Source organism: Callospermophilus lateralis, chromosome 6 (assembly GCF_048772815.1).
Source record: "Callospermophilus lateralis isolate mCalLat2 chromosome 6, mCalLat2.hap1, whole genome shotgun sequence".
NCBI lineage: Eukaryota > Metazoa > Chordata > Mammalia > Rodentia > Sciuridae > Callospermophilus > Callospermophilus lateralis.
In genome coordinates, this window is record NC_135310.1 from 58,245,544 (window position 1) to 58,265,186 (window position 19,643).

The window sequence follows — 19,643 nt, forward strand, 5'->3', positions numbered from 1 at the left end:
TATTTCAAAAATTAAATTCAATGTGGTCCATTTATGCTCAATTCTTAATTCTGTAAGATCCATAAAATCCGGTTTTTAAGAAAACCCAGTATTATAGAGTTTAAATATTATCTTAAGTTAAAGTTAAATGTATAAAGAACACATAGTGTGAAATACAGTTGAGTATATTCAAAAGATATAATTTTGATATATGATTTTTGAACACAAATAGCTGACTGAAAAGAAACTCAAATGCCAGGGTATGAACTGCTCCATTGCTGGGTTTTGCATATGGTTTGTGATTATTTGTATTTAGATGGGTTTTAAAGTACAGATAAAAGCATCTTACGCAAAACATGTGAATGCGGATACGGCAGCTGCGCTCCCGCCTGAGCTTCCTCCAGTTATTAGCCAATTTGAATCCTCACTTTCACCATGGGGATTCTGCTGCTTCTTTTCTCTGTATTGTTTTGAATAACTCCAGGGGTTTTTGACTGGTCCAAACACACCATCTGTGCTTCCAGATCTGAGATGAAGAAGTGAAATGATTTACCTTAGAAGAAGTTCATTTTATGTAAAATTCTCATCTTCTGAGACAATTTTTTGTTTCTAATACTCACTGAGCTTTTAGTTATCCAGTGTGGCTTGAACTGGAAAAGTAAGAAGCCTGCTCAGATGTAGCTTTCACTAATTACAGTTGAAGAGTTGGGAGATGGGAAAGGAGAACATTTGAGGTATAGAGAAAATCAGTGTGCTCAGAAAGAATTTTATCCCACTTGATCCTCCCAATCAACTAAAAATGATTTCCCTTGTAAATTAAGGTCTTTTAGTTGAAAAGAGACATATTCAAATAGTTAAGAAGTCTTTTGAAGGGATCCCTCCATTAATAAGTTTTAAGAGACACATTATATATGGAATATTAACTTATTTTTAAACTAATCTTATTCTTAAATTACAAAAGTAAATGTGAAACACTTTGAACCCCTTACCCAGATGCACCTACTGATAATATTTAGTCCCATTTGCTTTATCACTTGCACAGTCTGTGTATATGACATGTATTTGTCATACACACACACATGCACAAAATGTACATAAACACATTTTGTTTTCCTGAACAACTTAGAGGTAATTTATAGATATTGTGACCTTGACCCTTAAATAGTCTAGTATGTATTTAGTATGCATTTTCTAAAAATAAGGACATTTTGTTACACAGTAACATTATAGTTATCAATCACAGTAAAATTCAGATCTATAATAATCTATTATATGTAATCCAACTTTGTCAGCTGATTTAAATTGTACTTTATAGCATTTTATCCCTTTCCAAGATCAAGTCTAGAGTCAGGTATTACATTTAATTGTCATTATCTCTTTAGCCTCTTTCAATTTTCTTTTTTTACTTGTGGGGGGGGGGGGTAGAGAGCAGGTATCAGAGATTGATCTCAGGGGCCCTTGGCCACTGAGCCACATCCCCAACCCTATTTTGTATTTTATTTAGAGGCAGGGTCTCGTTGTGTTGCTTAGCGTACCTCACTTTTGCTGAGTCTGGCTTTGAAGTCATGATCCTCCTGCCTCAGCCTCCCGAGCCCCTGGGATTACAGGTATGTACCACAGCACCTGGCCAGCCTCTTTCAATTATCTTTTGTAAAGTCCTTTATCAGCCAATAGTCATTGAGTATTGAGTTGTTTCCAGTCTGGGACAATTATGAATAAAACTACTATAGACATTGTATTTAAAGGTTCTATCTAGTGCTTTTGTGTACATAAAAATCTCTTGGGTAAATATGTAGGGTTGAGACCAGGGGGTCATATGGTAAGTATACATTCACTTTTACAATGAACTACTGAACTCTTCCAAAATGGTTATACATTTTGCCTTCCTTACCACCATATGAGAAATACAATTGCTCTGCATTCTTGTCAGTAATTGATATTGTCATTTTTGTTAAGACATTCTAATAGATGTATGTATCTCAATGTAGTATTAATTTGCCCCTAATAACTAATGATATTAAGAATTTTTTCATGCATTTGTGAGTTCTATATCAACTTCAATGAAATGTCTATTTAAATCTTTTGCCCATTTTGTAAAAAATTGAATTTTTTTCTTATTGTTGAGCTGGAAAAGGTTTTCTATAACTTGGATACTATTTCTTTCACAGACATACATTTGGAAGAGATTTTCCCTGTTGCTAATTTTTTCGTTCTTTGGAGGAATATTTCAGAACAGAGGTTCTTAATGAACTAATTATTATTATTATTTTGAGTGCTGGGGCTCAAACCCAGGGCCTTATGCAAGCACTGACCACTGAGTAATATTCCAAAAACAGAAGTTCTTAATTTTAATGAAGTCCAATTTATCAAATTTTTAAATAGATTTTGTCATTATGTGCCTTAAAAAAATCTTTGCATACCAAATTCATTCTATGAAGCCAGTATCACTCTGATATCAAAACCAGATAAGGACACATCAAGGAAGGAAAACTACAGACTAATATCCCTGATGAACTTAGATGCAAAAATTCTTAATGAAGCATTAGCAAATCATATTCAACAACATATTAAAAAGGTTGTACGTCATGACTAACTTGGTTTTATTCCAGGGTTGCAAGGATATGCAAATCAATAAATGTAATTACCATGTAAACAACAATCATAGTCATCTTAAGAGATGCAGAGATTTTTGGCTAAATTCAGCATCCTTCATGATAAAAACACTGAAGAAATTAGGGATAGAAGAAACTTACCTCCACATCATAAAGACTATATATGACAAACCCAAAGACAACATGATAGTGAATGGGGAAAATCTGAAAGCATTTCCTTTAAAAATCTGGAAATAAGACAAGGTCCACTCTCACCACACTTCTATCCAATATACTACTAGAAATTCTAGTTAGAGTATTAGGCAAGGGAAGAATATAAAAGGGATTAAAAAAAAAAAAGGGCAGGAAGAAGTCAATTTATCACTGTTTATAGATGACATAGTCTTATAGTTAGGAAATCCAAAAAGCTCCACCAGATGACTGCTAGAGCTAATAAACAAACTCAACAAAGTTGCACATTACAATCAACTCAAAGTAGATCAAGGACCTAGGAATTAGACCAGAGACCCTGTACCTAATAGAAGAAAAAGTAGGCCCAAATCTTCATTTTGTCGGATTAGGCTTTGACTTCCTTAACAAGACTCCTAAAGCTCAAGAAATAAAATCAAGAATCAATAAATGGGATGGATTCAAACTAAAAAGCTTCTTCTCAGCAAAATAAATAATCACTGAGGTGAAAAGAGAGACTACGGTATAGAAGCAAATTTTACCACACACACACATCAGATAGAGTAATAATCTCCAGGATATATAAAGAACTCAAAAAACTTAATATCAGAAAAAACAAACAACTCAAAAAACTTAATATCAGAAAAACAAACAACTCAATCAATAAATGGGCTACGGAACTAAACAGACACTTTGCAGAAGAAGATATACAAGTGATCAACAAATATATGAAAAAATGTTCATCATCTTTAGTAATTACAGAAATGCAAATCAAAACTAATATTTCATCTCACCTCAGTCAGAATGGCGGTTATCAAGAATACAGGCAATAATAAGTGTTGGAGACAATGTGGGGAAAAAGGTACACTCATACATTGCTGTTGGACTGCAATTTGGTGCAGCCACTTTGGAAAGCAGTGTGGAGATTCCTCAGAAAACTTGAAATGGAACCACCATTTGACCCAGCTATCACTCCATAGACTATACCCAAATGACTTAAAATCAGCATAGGATAGTGACATGGCTACACTAATGTTTACAGAAGCTGAATTCACAATAGCTAAACTGTGGAACCAACCTAGATGCCCATCAATAGATGTATGGATAAAGAAACTGTGGTATATATACACAATGGAATATTACTCAGCATTAAAAGAAAATAAAATTATGGCATTTGCAGGTAAATGGATAGAGTTGGAGAATATTATGCTAAGTGATGTAAGTCAATCACAAAAAAGTAAAGGCTGAATGTTTTCTCTGATTAATGGATGTGAATCTATGGTGGGGGAGGATAGGAAGAATGGAGGAACTTTGGATTGGGCAAAGGGAGGGTGGGAAGTTGTTCTAGGGGTAGGAAAGATGGTGGAATCAGATGAACATCATTATCCTAGGTTCATGTAAGACTGCACAAATGGTGTGTCTCTATATCATGGACAACCAGAGAATTGAAATGTTGCACTCCATTTGTATATAATGAATTAAAATGCATGTACAAGTAAGTAGAATAAAAAAAGAAACAAACAAAAAAAATCAACATACAAAAATTAATAGCTTTCCTATACACCAAAAATGAATCTGCTGATAAAGAAATCAGGAAACTCATTCCATTCACACTAGCCTTAAAACAAATAGACAAATAGTAAAAAACAAAAACAAAAACAAAAACAAAAAAACAACCTAGGAATAATTCTAACCAAGGAGGTGAAAGACCTCCACAAAACTATAGAATACTTAAGAAATTGAAAAAAACATAAGATGGAAAGACCTTCCACATTCATGGATAGACAGTATCAATATTGTTAAAATGATCATACTATCAAAAGCAATTATAGAGATTCAATCCAATCCTCATCGAAATACCCATGCCATTCTTCACAGAACTAGAAAAAATAACAGTACTTAAAAATTCATTTGTAAGAATAAAAGACCCAGAATAGCTAAAGCAATTCTAAGCCAAAAAAAAAAAAAAAAAAGCAGTGCTGGAGGCATCACAATACCTGACTTCAAATTATACTGAAGAAGTATAGTAACAAAAACTGCATGGTACTGGCATAAAAATGGACACACAGATGAATGAAACAGAATAGAAGACAAAGAGACAAACTCACACATCTACAGTCAGTCATCTGATCTTTGAAAAAGGTACCAAAAATATATATTAGAGAAAAGACAGCCTTTTAAACAATGGTGCTGTAATACTGGATATACATATGTAGAAGAATGAGACTAGATCTTCATCTCTCATCCTACTTAAAAGTTAACTTAAAATGAATCAAAGATCTAAGAATTAGATCAGAAACTATGAAAGTCCTAGAAGAAAACATAGGGTCCACACTCCAATATTTAGGTACAGGCAATGACTTTCTCAATAGGATCCCTAAAGCTCAGGAAATAACCCCAAGAATTAATAAATAAAATGGCATCAAATTAAAAGCTTCAACACAGTGAAGGAAACGATTAAGAATGTGGAGAGAACCTAAGAATCAGAAAAAAATCTTTACTAGCAACTTTTCTAACAGATGATTAATGTCTCAAAGAACTCAAAAAACACACACACAAATACACAAATCCCTAATTAACCCAATTAGTAAGTGAGCAAACAAACTAAAGAGACATTTCTCAAAAGAATATAAATGGCCAATGAATACATGAAAAATGTTCAACATCTTTAGCAATTAAAATCACCCTAAGGCCAGACATGATGGTGCATGCCTATAATTCCAGCAACTATGGAGGCCAAGGCAAGAGGATTGCAAGTTCAAGGCCAATCTCAGCAATTTAGCAAGCCCAACAGCATAGCAAGACCCTGTCTCAAAGAATAAAAAGGGGTAGGGAATTGGCTTAGTTGTTAAGTGCCCCTGGGTTCAATTCCCAGTACCAAAAACAAAACAAAACTTATACTAAGATTTCGTCTTACTCCAGTTAGAATGGCAGCTATTAAGAATACAAACAAAAATAAATACTGGAGAGGATGTGGAGAAAAAGGAACACTTTTATGCTGTTAGTGGAATTACAAATTAGTAAAATCACTATGGAAATCAGTATAATGGTTCCTTAAAAGACTAGGAATGGAACTACCATACCCCAGCTATACCATTCTTTTTATATTTATCCTGAAGAATTAAAGTCAGTATATTATTGCAATAGATGCATATATATGTTTATAGTACCACAGCTCACAATTGCCAAACTATGGAACCAGCCTAGGTGTCCATCAGGGGATTCATGGATAAAGAAAATGTGTGTGTGTGTGTATGGAGTTTTATTCAGCCATAAATCATAAATAAGAATGAAATTATGTCATCTAAAGGAACTTAAGAACTTTTATGTTAAGTGAAATAAGCCAAACTCAGAAAGTCAAGGGTGATGTTTTTTCTTATATGTAGAAGCAAGAGAGAAAAAAGTAAATGAAAGGATTGGGGGAAGGGGCTAGGGTGGCGTTGAATCTCAAAAAAAAAAAAAAAAAAAAAAAAACAGCAAAAAACCAGAAGGGAGATCAGTAGAGTAGAGGAAAGGATCCAGGAGGAGAGAGGAGATGAAGGAAAGAAAGTATCGGGAAATGATATTGACCAAATTATATTGTTATATTGTATATGTGATTATGTAATAATGGATCCCACCATTATTCATTATAGTTATAATGCACCAATGAAATATATGAAAATGGTAAAAAAAATTTTTTTTTGCCTAACTCAAGGTCACAAAGATTTTCTCCCAAGTTTTCTTCTCTAAATTTTATAATTTTAGGTTTTACTTCCTATAGCCTCTTTTAACCTGTAGCTTTTCACAACCTTTGTTTTCATGATATGATGCTTTAATAGAATGCTTCTCATTATGGATTTGCCATATGTTTTCTTTTTTTTTTAAGTCAATTTGTATATTTTTAAAAATATTTATTTATTTTTATTTTTTAAAGAGAGAGAGAAAAATTTTTTTAATATTTATTTTTTTTAGTTTTTCGGTGGACACAACATCTTTATTTTATTTATTTTTAAAAATTATTTATTTATTTATTTTTAGTCCTACATGACAGCAGAATGAATTTTGACATATAATACATACATGGAATGTACATACATCATGTGGTGCTGAGGATGGAACCCAGCACCCCACGTATGCCAGGCGAGCGCACTACCGCTTGAGCCACATCCCCAGCCCCATATGTTTTCTTTTTTCAGACTCACATTACACAGTCTCAATTGGAATATCACATAGGTGATGGTGTATCCTTAGAGAAGCATATCTGGAGACACACGAAGTCCACTTCGCCTTCACTCACAGTGTTTATTTTTGTTTGTATTCTTAATAGCTGTCATTCTAGTCAGCTGATGAAAGCAATGGCCTAAAAATCTATGTTTAAGTTTATTCCCATGGATTAGATCATTAAACATACATCTACTTAATAGCAAGAGGAAGCACTGTGAACACAATAGTCAAAGGTTCTGTTTCTATGAAACAGAGCACACAGAGAAAGCAAATATCACAAATGTGACAAGTATAATAAAAGGAGAAATGTACAGTGCTTTTGGTGAAAGATTGAATACTTTTCCCCCAAGATTAGGAACAAGGCAAGGCTCTTTTCACCACTTACATTCAATATCAAACCCAAGGTCCTAACCAGTCCAATAAGGGAAGTAAAAGAAATGAAAAAAAATAAAGCTGTCTTTACTTATAGACTACATGATAATCTACATAAAATATCCCAAAGAATCCACAAGGATCAACTAGAACTAATAAGTGAGCTTTAATATGGACATGAAGTCAATGGAGAAAAATCAATTATATACCTATGTATAGAAATAAACATTTAGAAATTGAAAAATGCATCGCTTTTTATAGCATTAAAAAACATTAAAAACCTGGGGCTAAATTAAACTATATGCAAAACTTATATTAGAAGTCCACAAACACAATTCTAAGAAAAAGTAAACAAAATCCCAATTAATGCAGAGATATACGGTGTTCATGGATTAAAAAATAAATATAAAGATGGTAATTCTTTCAAGTTGATCTATAAAGTCAACACAATTCAAATATCACCAAACTTCTTTGCAGAAAGAAGCTGATTATAAAGCTTATATAGAAACAGAAAGGACCTAAAATAAGCAAAATGTTTTTGAAAAAGAAGAACAAAGTTAGAGAATTCTTCACTGCCTAATTTCAAGACTTACTATAAAGCTACAATAATCAAAATGGTATGATATTTGAGTAAATATAGAAGAGTGCCCAGTAGACTTAGATGAAAGGATTATCTTTTTTTTTAAACAAATAATGCAGTCATTATTGGACACCCATATATTAAAAACAACAACAACTTTATTTACACTACATATAAAAAATTAACTCAATGTGGATCACATGTCTAAACATAAGAGCTAAAACTATAAAACTTCTATGAGAAAAATCTTTGTGATCATAGTTAGTTAAAGATTTCTTAGGACACATAAAATATGAATCATAAGAAAAAAAATTAATGAATTGGACTTGATCAAAATTAAGAACTTCTACTCTTTGAAAGGCATTTTCAGAGAATGAAAAGATAAGACAGAGACTTGGACAATATAATTACAAATCACCTATTTGTAATGGACATAAATTCAAAACATATGAAAGATCTCTTATAACTCAATAAGATTTTAAAAATACAATTTAAAAAGTGGGCCAAAGTCTTGAGCAGATACTTCACTAAAAAAAATGTATGAATGGCAAAATAAACACATAAAAAATGTTTAAAAGCATTATTCATCAGGGAAATGCAAATTAAAACTAAAATGAAATATTACTGTATACCTATTAGAAAACTGAATATAATTTCATAGTGGGACTAGGAAACTGGAATTAGAATCCTCATGAAATCATCTTACTAGTTTAGGTACCTATATTAATGAAATTAAAAGTACAAATATAAGAAAAACAAGAGAAGAAAATTTCAATTTCATTTACTTTACTTACCCCATAGCAAACTCATCTAAATTTGTTTTTCCCATTAGTAGAGCTCCCTGATCCAATAACTTCTGAACTACTGTAGCATTATAAGGTGGTATATAACCTGAAAAAGTTTAGTTATTTTATCATAGGAGAGAAAACAATGCACATGTAAATAAATCATATGCAAGAAATAAGATTTTAAACCACAATTAAACAATTAATATTGACATGGTGAATTATTCCTAATCTGAATAGCAGTTGTGCTTTCTTCTAAGAGTTAATTTTTTTCTCCTGCTAACTGTGCAAGTTTTCCGAAGACAGTTGAGTATTCACTATTTTTATAACTTAAAAACATTGATTTTAACAGTAATACAACATATTGCATGGTAGAGATGTACTCAATTCGTTTGAAAGTAATTTCAAATCATTATTTTACTTTGACTTGATGTTTTCTTCTTAGATATTATATCAGAAATTTTTATGTATCTTATCAGAAAGAACTCCTTATTCTCAAATAAAATTTCTTCTACCTTTTGAAAAGCTCTAGTATATATTCCCAAACATCTAATAAAAGTCCACCTATTAGAAGACCCTGAGGCATATTCCTTATAGAATATTATTTTTAGTGTGCAATAGTCTGAATAACCTTTTTTCCTTTTTTTCCCCCCTTCTAGGACCCAAAATATCTTAATAAACATGCTTCTTTTGACCTATTGAATTATAAACAATAAAACTAAGCATCACTATTCTGTGCTACAAGAGACGGAGGAGTCAGGAAACAAAAAGTAACTTAGTGAGAAGATGCTAACGAATTTTCACATCATCCATAAAAGAGGGATAATGACAGCTCATACTTACCCCACATTTTCAATGAGCAGGAGATAGAGGTCATTTAGTGTGTTTGTGGTCAGTTACTAAATCTTCCTAAATAGGATTTCTAAAACTTTTAAAGTAGCATTCATTCATAAACTGGCCTGCCTCTAAAAAAATAATTCTGCATTGTGAAAGAGCAAATAGTAAAGAAGTAATAGACTATCCTAAGTATTTCTTTCAAAGATATAATTAGGTTATCTTGGTGCTTAGTATCTAAAATGCCTATTTTAATAAAATTATTAATGCTCCAATTATACTTTACCTTTTAACATATTTGATGCACATGTTGTCTCAATGCCAGATGTGCTAAAGTTGTCTTTTACTGCAATAGGTATTCCATCTAAATCTCCAAGTGATTGACCTGTGTTAAAAAGCCAACAGAGGCTTATGAGAGATAACAGTTCAAAATTTAAAGTTGTTTATAATAAATAGTAATTTTTGGAAATAAAATTTCTTCAGAGATAAAATTTATGTTAGAAATTATTCCAGTTGGATATTACAAAGCATCACATACCCACTTACCTCATTTTATTATACTTCTCTAAATAATAGAGTATGTTTTACGTTTATAGCTTCACTTGCCAAATGGAAACTGCTGTATTCAATTAAACTCTTTCTCTGGTGCTAGACTTAAGCATAATTGGAAGTAGTTTACCTTTCTTATACCTTTTCTCTGATTCTTCAGCTTGCTTTAAGGCCACCTCTTCTGATACAGTAATATAAGCATTTAGAAACTTGGTCTTCTGGATAAGGGAGAGACATTTCCGACAGAGCTCTGTTGGTGTAATCTGGCCTTGTTTCAGTGCTGTAGAAACCTATCATACATACAATTCAAAAACCTGTTACTGAGTCTGTGGAAGTTCAGCTATTATAGTGAAGGGGCAACAGAGTAGTTACAGATAAAATTTCAAAGTTAGACTTTGGTTCAAAATCAAGATAATCTATCAACCCTATTTTTAAGAGAATGAATGAAAAGTAACACGTTGGTCAGATTGAAGGATGAGTCAGGAAACATGGCATTCTCCTCCTCTCTTTTGCTAAGTTAGGGTTAAGCAAATGATAACAGTGTAGGTAAGTTAACCTAGACAGAAAGAGTCTGGGTGAAGATAACACCTAAAGGACTTAGTTAAAAGGGAAAGAAATGAGATAATTTTAAGTGGGGCTGATCTTCATTAGGACCACTTTTAGGAACTCCAGATTTGAGAAAATCAGTAAGGGAATTGGAAAAAAGAAGTGAAAACAAGGATGCTAATTAGTTATCACTGAGCATGAAGAGAATGAAATGTACATTGAATAGCTCTCCTGGGTCAAAACTGCAGGTGTTATATCTGAATATAAAATAAAGTCAACTTTTAAATTTGTCATTAAAAAAAAAATCTCTCTCCTGGCACTTCTTTTATCTCTAATGGAAACTGGACTTTCCCTTGAGGCCGCAGCTTCCCCCATTTTCATGTATCATAGAATCTGATGGGGGAGAAGAGAATGCAGGCAGGTGTCTTCCTAGTTCTTCAATTCCTTTCTCTTTCCCCTTCTTTCAAAAATCCCAAACTTATGTGAAACAGATACCTTGGGGATTATATCACTCTCCCTGCCTTCTTCCTCCTATTTGCTTTCAATCATAGACAATTTTAGCACTCAGCTCTCTGTCATCTTAGTTACTATTGTTCCTACTGCTATTCTTGTTCAATTCAAACTCCAGGTCCTTGTATACTGACACCCAGCCTTTCTGTCCCTTGATCTCACTTTGCACAAGCTTCTCCTTTTCCTTATTACCCCAGTTACCCAGTTTGCTTAGTTATAGCTCAGACTACAGCATTATCCATAGCCATAAAATCTTTCAATTCTTGCCATCCCACACCTTCTGCCCACTTAGCTCATTTATTTTACTACCCATGAAGCCAGCAAGGAAACAGTGATCTCAGTCTTAGAATAAGGACATGGATCCTGTGGACAATCAGTGAGGTCAAATGAGGACCTACCTGCACACTGCTCTAGATGAAACCTCAGGCCTGGCCAATGTTTTTTTTTTTTTTTTTTTTGGTACTGGGGTTGATTTTAGTCTTGTGATACTGAGTGAAGAACTCAGCTATTCCACACCTGGGTACCTGACCCACAAAACTGTTGGATAATAAGATTGTGATTTTAAGTTGCAAAGTTTATTCTCATTTGTTTTGTATTCAGCAATAGAAAACTATTATATCTCCTTAGAAAAATTGAGAAATCTTCCTCAGGAATCATTCTTAAAAAGTATAGAAAGTAGGGAAAGGGAAAATTGTAAATACTTAGCATTTCTGTCCTGTAACAAACTTAAATTTAATAATAGTTATTTAACATTTCGATCTAGGCATCACCCAAGATGCTTTATATTTCATCTTTACATTCACACTGAGGGGCTCATATTATTTTCTCCATCTTACAGATAAAGAACTAATTTCCTCTTGAGGTCACATAGCTAGAAAGAGGCAGATCTGAGATTCAACCAAGGCCTGATCTTGTTTTCAAAATCCATGCTCTTAAAGGACTATAATACTTCTCTCTCTACACAAGGCATCGAAGTATTTATTTCTCTCTAACTGGATAACATTATTATTTTTAGAAATAACATCAGAGGTTCACTTAGGAAAGAACTGTCTTGATAAATACAGGTTTAAGAGAGCTTTTCAGGGCTGAGTGTCTAGTGGATGGGCACTCTTTCTCTCTTTTAACACGTTCTGTCTTCACTGCCCCCTGCATGTCAAGGTCACCAGCAACATGCACATTCCTAAATCTAGCAGTCAATGCTCAGTCCCCATTTGACAGCATTTCTCAGCAGCACCAATATAAGGCACAGTTTCCTCCTTAGAACACGTCTTCACTTGTGTTCTGGCACTTGCCATATTGGTTTTCCTCCTACTTCTCTGACCATTCCTTCAATTTTTTTTCTTTCTTCTTTTTTTCCATCAGTGTTCTTTCTATTACTGACCTCTAAATGTTGGAAGTTTTAAAACTGGGTGCAGTGACATATGCCTGTAATCCCAGGGGCTTGGAAGGCTGAGGCAGGAGGATCACAAGTTCAAAGCCAGCTTCAGCAACTTAGTGAAGTTAGTCTAAGCAATTCAGTGAAACCCTGTGTCTAAATAAAATACAAAAAAAAAAAAAAAAAAAAAAAAGGGCTAGGGATGTGGCTCACAGTTAAGTGCCTCTGAGTTCAATGCCGGTACCAAAAGAAAGAAAGAAAGAAATGTTGGACAGTTTTAGGCCTTCTTTAATTTTATACTGAACTTCCAAAGTGACATTATCTAGCCACACAACTTAGTTATCTTCTATATTCTGACCAATTTATATCCTCATATCCAACCTGTTTCCTAGGAGAGCTCTAAATTTATCATCTACTAGCTGAAGTACCATCTTATATATCTAGAAGCTATCTCAAAATTAACATCTCCAAAAAAGATCTTTTTTTCTTTCCTTCTGAGACAGGGTCTTACTAAATTGCCCAGGCTAGTCCTGAACTTGTGATCCTCTTGCTTTAGCCTCCCAGGTAGCTGGGATTACAGAAATGTGCCACCACACCCTGCTCTAAAAGAGAGCTCTTGAGAACATCTTCCTTCCAAATATACTGCCTTTTAAAGCCTTTCCAATCTTGATAAATGCTACCATTTTAGTCAACTGCCAGGCCCCAAGCCCCAAGTATTCTCCTTGATTCTTTTCTTTCCCTCAAACTCCACATTCAATTCACCAGCAAACCTAACATAAAAAATAACACCTATTTAAATATCAGCCAGAGAAACCTTCCCTGACAGTCTTAAGCAAGCCAACTAGTTCTCCCCTATAGCCTGCTTAATTTTTCTCCGTAGTACTTAAACTACCTGTAATTATGTAATTTACTTTTGAAAACTCTTACTTAATGCTTGTTTTCCTACCAAAAGACATGTAGGCTTCACAAAAGCAGGAGTTTCTGTCTAATGCTAACTCCCAGTTCCCAGAACCCAGAGGTACTCAATGAATGTTAGCTGAATAAATGAATAACTTGAGTTTAAAATTTGGAACCTATTCCCCTAGAGAACAATGATTAAATCTTCTTAATTAAAACCCTCAAGAAATCAACTAAATATATAATTAATTAAGCTTTCAGATTAGTATAGCCTAGTATCTGACCCCTAGAAACACTAGGATTATGCCACAAAAGAAAGGTAAAAGTGAGTCTTCTCCACCTCCTGAATGTACTAGAGTAAAATCTGCAAATGGGAATTTTACCTCCTATTTGGCATTTGATCTCCTTTTAGTACATCTTCCCAGTGCTCCTCTGTTGTTGTAAGCTTCCACTTACACCTCCTAAATTGTCTCAAATATTCAGTGTTTAGCCCCTCATCCTAACTTCTTTCCCAGCAAATTTTCTCCTACTTCAATTGGTTGGTTATCTCAACAAGGGTATTACCTAAGGAGGGAAATGTGATTTAGAACAATGAAAGAAAAAAATTGTACAACCCTTCTGGGCATCTGTACTACTTAAAAGAGAATATATACTGAATTAATTAGTCTCCAGTTGGTAGAATTTGGGGCATCATTATGAGAATATGGGGAAAAAATGAGTGGATAAAAGATATCTTGGGGAGGGGGAGAAGAAGATACTTTTTGGTCTGGGAAAATAACCACCAAATGTATTGCATATAGTAGGAATAAATAAATATTTGTTAAAGTAGTGATTAAGTGATCATGCCAAGATAACCTTTTGGTCTTCCCTTGTGTTTGTTCTCCTAAATCGTTCATTTTTTCCCCCATAAGGCAAAAGTTATTTCTTACAATTACTCAACATCAGAAAGGGATCATGCGAAAAAGGTGGTGCATATGAGGAGGGTGGGGGGACAGAAAAAGGAGACACCATAATTTTAAAGGTTTTATTTTATTTTAAAACAGTTTTGGGGTTTGTTTAAAGAACAAAATTGATCTTTACTGACAGCACTATATGTCAGATACAATTTCAGATGGTAAAATTATGTCATTTTGGGGAAGAAATATTTATTATTTAAAACATGTGGATTTAAAAGTCTCATAATTGATAGTTTTCTAAAAGGCTGCCAGCTAGCCTTTTTGTGTGTATGTGTGTGGGGGGGGGCAATCTTTCCACCCTCCCAGGGTGCCCAGAAGAAAAGAGACTGCTTAGGTGGAGTTACCAAAGCAAGATGGAAGACAGAATAGGTTCTGAATGTCAGAAATTGCCTGGAGAATCCTTTCCACACAGATCTGATTTAGAGTGAGAAACAGTTGTAGTTCTAACAAGGGCCCTAAGTGACTGTGACAGCAGTGGGATTCGCATAGTTCTAAAGGTTAAGCTATCTGGGCCAGAAAACAAGGAGACCAGAATAAAAGTCATAACAGCAGGAATATGAGAACAAATTCTAGCCATATTTACAAGACGGAATTAACAAGACTTGGTGATTTCTTGGATGTTAAAGATGAAGAAGATTCTAATAAGCAATAGGATAAAGGATATTCTATTAAAAAGACTATTAAGGATTCAGAAAGAGCAGGGGTTTTGTTTTGAAGGTGGGGGTTGAAAAGCTATGGTACTGTTACAACTTGGGTTAAAATTAATTCGCTGATGAGATATTTGGAAGAGATGTGCAGAAGGCATTCACGAATACACTTTAGTGTTCAAAATGATGTCCAGCTCATGGAGACTGAGGTAGGGAATCGTAGGTATCTTGGCGGTAGTTGAAGCCTAAAGAATAACTTTTTAAAAATGAAAAACCAACAATTATTCATTTTAATTCTGCAACCTACAAATTCGCGGCGTCCTTCAGCAACAACTGCTTCTGTTGGGACACAAAGATTGAAGTGGACCAGCCAAATCCTCCTCATCTGGCAAAGTCCACTCTGAGAGACCCTGGGTCTGGGCTTGACCAAGGCCTGAGAAAACTTCTAATACAAAGAAGTCGATGGATAAACATTTCCACTCCACAATTCCGCGGTGCAGACATCTCCCCTAGTGAGGTCCTCCCTCCAGAATGGGCAATGCACGTACAGCTTAAGGACCACAAAGTCTGGATACCCACATTCAATTCAAAGAAAGAAGGCGTCTAGCTGGAACAAGATCCTGAATCAGGCGCCGGGACTCCTTGTCCACCGAGTCCGCGAATCTTTCCACCCTCCCGGGGTCCCCCCCACCCCGGGGGTCCCCCCCCCCCCCGCTCCAAGGCCAATTCCACTCACTTCACGGAGGGTTCGGCCCAGCATGGTCTTCCTGCTCGGCCTGCCACCACAGGAGCCAGGTAACAGAAATAAACAGAAGGTCAACAGCCGCCACCAGGGCTACTGGGCGCAGCCATCTTTGCTCGTCACGGTACTCTTCTACACCGAGCACTTCGATTGGTCGAATTGCAGCCCGGGGGAAATGATCTTCGCACGCGATTGGCTGTCGCCACATGCCCTCCCTCCCGCGGCGAGGAGAGCCGGCAGGCAAGGAGAGTCCGGGCTAGGGTCGCGGCGGTGTTCGGGAAGTGGTGCTTTTACTTGGCATCGGGATTGTTGGCAATGTCTGCGGGTTCCAGGACAGCATAGGAATCTAGGGAGGTTGCACATCTGCTTGTTTGCTATTTTCTTTGTGTTGCCTTTTAAAGGACTGTCCGCGGTTGGGGGAGGGAGGAGAATGGACAGAACACTGACTAGAACGTTACTGGAGCATTTCTGATGGGAAGAGCACAGTAACAAGTCTGTATTCTTCCTTCATTTGCTCCACTAGGTTAATTTCACTTTCGAGTGCTCAATTTTGAAATAGGTTAGTGTGTTTGGCAGAATTTGATCGAATTTAGGAGTGAGAGCTTGAACCACTTCAGTTGCATCTTATTGGAGCACAAAGCACACTGTTCACGATGGAAGTTTTGAGGACTTGTGTACTGAGAAGAAATGCATGTACTGCTGCCTGCTTCTGGAGAAGCAAAGCCATACAAAAGCTTTCAGTTAGGAAGATTAGTACTACCTCTCCAAGGAACACTGTCATGCCCGCTTGGGTGATTGATAAATATGGGAAGAATGAAGTGCTTCGCTTCACTCAGAACATGATGTTACCTATCATACACTATCCAAATGAAGTTATTATCAAAGTACATGCAGCGAGTGTAAATCCTATAGATGTTAATATGAGAAGTAAGTTTTGAAAAGACTTTTTCATTACCTTTTTCAAAGCCAGAATTTCATTGCAGTTTTAAAAGATCTATTGCATTTGACTACATTTTGGTTAACACAAAGGAGTCATTTGGGTTTTTATTAATGCCTCTGCAAAGAGTTTTTACCAAAATTTAAAAACTCTCAATGGTAAGGATATACTTTAATCTTTTCCAAAATACAAGTTTGTAAATTGGTACTTGTGAATTGTGTCTGCAGCAAACTTGCTATTATACTCTCCTGGGAACTTTGTGGTAAACTGTGATCTATCAGAAGCTTCAGAGGTATGGTTATGTTTCCGCATCACTTCAGAATTTGCATTTTTTTGGTAATTATTCCTGTCCTCTTTGCTCTTCCCTTACAACTTCCTTTATTGGTCCAGTAGACAAAGCAACAGATTGTATCCAGGATATGGATATTTTACTCATTTCTACTATTACTTTTCCCCCTCAACAGTGAAAATACACTTTCCTGTTTGCTCCTTTCTGAATCAAAATGTTGTCCTATTAATTTCTGCTGGGATGGGGCTGACAAAGCTTGGAAAGAACTATGTTCCTTTTTGTTTTTTATTTTGGTTCTGGGGATTGAACCCAGGGGCACTCTAACACTCCCAGGAATCCCCCTCCCCACTTAAAAAAATTTTGAGACAGGGTTCTGCTAAATTGCTCAGGCTGAGCTAGAACTTGTGATCATTCTGCTTTGGCCTCCCAATTCACTAGGACTACAGGTGTGGGCCACTGCACCTGGCACTATATTCCTTAAATACATACTATGTGATGATTATATTTATTAGAATTTGAAAGATTGTTTAGCATTTGTGAATTACTTTAACTTTGGAAGTATTGACCAAAATGTCAGTCTTATGTGTCTTTTGAAAAAATTAAGAAACATCTTTTGTGATCATTAACCTCAGTGTAAATTACAGGGCATTAACTTCAGTGTTTTAAGTTAATGGCCATATCCAGTTTAATTTAACCAGGGCCAGGTGTTTTGAGGGTAGACCTACAGTTTTTACATTCAACACATTGCCTCATTAACAGTTCTCATATATGACCTATGTTTGATGAATTTAATTCTTTGTTTTTATGTAAATACAATTACAGAATTAAGATTAATGATACATAATCATTTTGTGGAATTTATAGAGTTGTGGAACTTATGAAACTGTTGAGACTTCATTTCCTTCTCCTCCCATGGAGAACTGTTGTGACAGAGTAGCAATTCTTAAATTTTTTAGTTTCAAGACTACTCTGTGCTTAAAAATGACTGGACACTTAATGTTAACTGTAGCTATAAATATTTACCTTATTGGAAATTAGAACAAAAATTTACAATATTAACTTATTTAAAAATACAGTAACATAAAATTAAATCAGGAGAAAATATAAAATGAAACAAAAATAACAAGGAGGAGACAATTAAGTATGTGAAGCACTGAAACAGTAGTAGTTGATAGAGGTTATATTGAAAAGTAACTATTTCCCAAAATAAGCCAAAAAGTTAGAAGAGTAGCTTTATTGTAAACTTCTGCATCTCTCTTTGCTGTCTGGTTTAATAAGATAGCTGGATTTTCATACATACTTTTGTAGTCAATCTGTTGCAGTATGATATTTGAAGTAATGAAGAAAAAACAGCCCACAAAGATAGATTGCTGGAAAAAAAAAAAAAAAAAAGGAAAGACTGGGAACATAGATAACTTGAACAAGTTTCGAATTAGGGAAATAAAGTCCAGATTCACTGGCATTAGGTCATTTTATTCTAATTTTGAAAGCTGCTATTTTTAACTTAGTAACTGTTTAGACCAGTGCTTTTCCAGTATGGTAACCACTAGTCAAATGTGACCGTCAAGCAGCTGAGTATGGCTACTCTGAATTGAGAGTGCAATCAGTATAAAAGACTTAGTGAAAAAAAGAGGAATGTAAAATGTCTCATTAAGAATTTTAAATCAGTGGGCTGGGGTTGTGGCTCCGCAGTAGAGCACTCACCTAGCATGTACATGCGAGGCCCTGGGTTCAATCCTCAGCATCACATAAAAATAAATAGATAAAGGTATGTGTCCAACTACAACTAAAAAATAAATATTAAAATAAAGAATTTTAAATCAGGGTTGGAGGTATAGCTTAGTGATAGAACAATTGCCTACCATGTGTGAGGACCTGGGTTCAATTCCCAGCATCCGATCTCCAAACCCCCAAAAGAATGGTATATTAATTACATATTAACCCAATAATATTTGCAACACTAATTTTGGTTGTTTCTCTTTACTTTTTGAATAGCCACTAGAAATTTTTTAATTACGCATATAGAGTGCATCTGATTTCTATGGACAACATCGATCTAGACAATGTGATGGGAATAACTGTTACACATTTCTTTCAGTGACGAAATTTGGCCAAAGGCTTTGGAGTCTTAAAAGTATTTGTGGCTAGAAAGCTCTATTAAGAATGAATTGAAATGACTTGGTTATAATTGTCTCATTAAATTGACATTTGTTTTTGTTTTGAAGTAATAATTGCTGTGACTATTTGGGCATGTTGTTTTACTTTATTCTTTTATTCTTTATTCTTTTTACATTGGGCTTGAAGGTAATTTCATTTTGCAAGATGTGCATGCACACTTTGTTGTATACATATTTATTTCAGTACAATGCATCTGGACCTTTCTTAGCTGCTGTTTAATAAAACACTGTAACACATTTTACTTTTATATAGTATTCTTGAGACATCTTAGTGTTTTATGACTTGACTGAGTAATATTATTTGCAAGTTCTCCTCCTGCCCATGGATTTGTTTTGAGCAAGTGTTATTGTTGTTGCAGAAGATATCTGAAATGGTGACTTGGGGAAATAAAATAATGAGTAGATGATTGTAAACTTTCAGAAGCAGTTATTTCCCTTGATAAGAAAGCAAGAGCCACGTCTGTTTTACTTTGAAGGATGAA

The 19,643-nt window shown here is 34.9% G+C and overlaps 2 protein-coding genes across 3 annotated transcripts in view; one reads left to right on the forward strand and one right to left on the reverse strand.

Annotated features, from left to right (window-relative positions):
- Nucleotides 1-15,892, reverse strand: part of Qrsl1 (glutaminyl-tRNA amidotransferase subunit QRSL1) — a 31,111-nt gene extending 15,219 nt beyond the window's left edge. Inside the window, exons 1-5 of the mRNA XM_076858379.2 lie at nucleotides 15,753-15,892; nucleotides 10,216-10,375; nucleotides 9,823-9,921; nucleotides 8,712-8,808; nucleotides 329-505 (exon numbers count right to left, since the gene is read on the reverse strand). Coding sequence (XP_076714494.1) covers nucleotides 329-505; nucleotides 8,712-8,808; nucleotides 9,823-9,921; nucleotides 10,216-10,375; nucleotides 15,753-15,776 — 557 coding nt within the window. The 5' untranslated portion in view covers nucleotides 15,777-15,892. The remainder of the gene's footprint in view (nucleotides 1-328; nucleotides 506-8,711; nucleotides 8,809-9,822; nucleotides 9,922-10,215; nucleotides 10,376-15,752) is intronic.
- An 87-nt stretch (nucleotides 15,893-15,979) lies between these two features.
- Nucleotides 15,980-19,643, forward strand: part of Rtn4ip1 (reticulon 4 interacting protein 1) — a 44,893-nt gene continuing 41,229 nt past the window's right edge. Inside the window, exon 1 of one of the 2 annotated variants that reach the window (XM_076858380.2) lies at nucleotides 15,980-16,685. In XM_076858380.2, the coding sequence (XP_076714495.1) occupies nucleotides 16,412-16,685 (274 nt within the window). In that variant the 5' untranslated portion in view covers nucleotides 15,980-16,411. The remainder of the gene's footprint in view (nucleotides 16,686-19,643) is intronic. The other variant, XM_076858381.2, reaches the window with a different exon arrangement.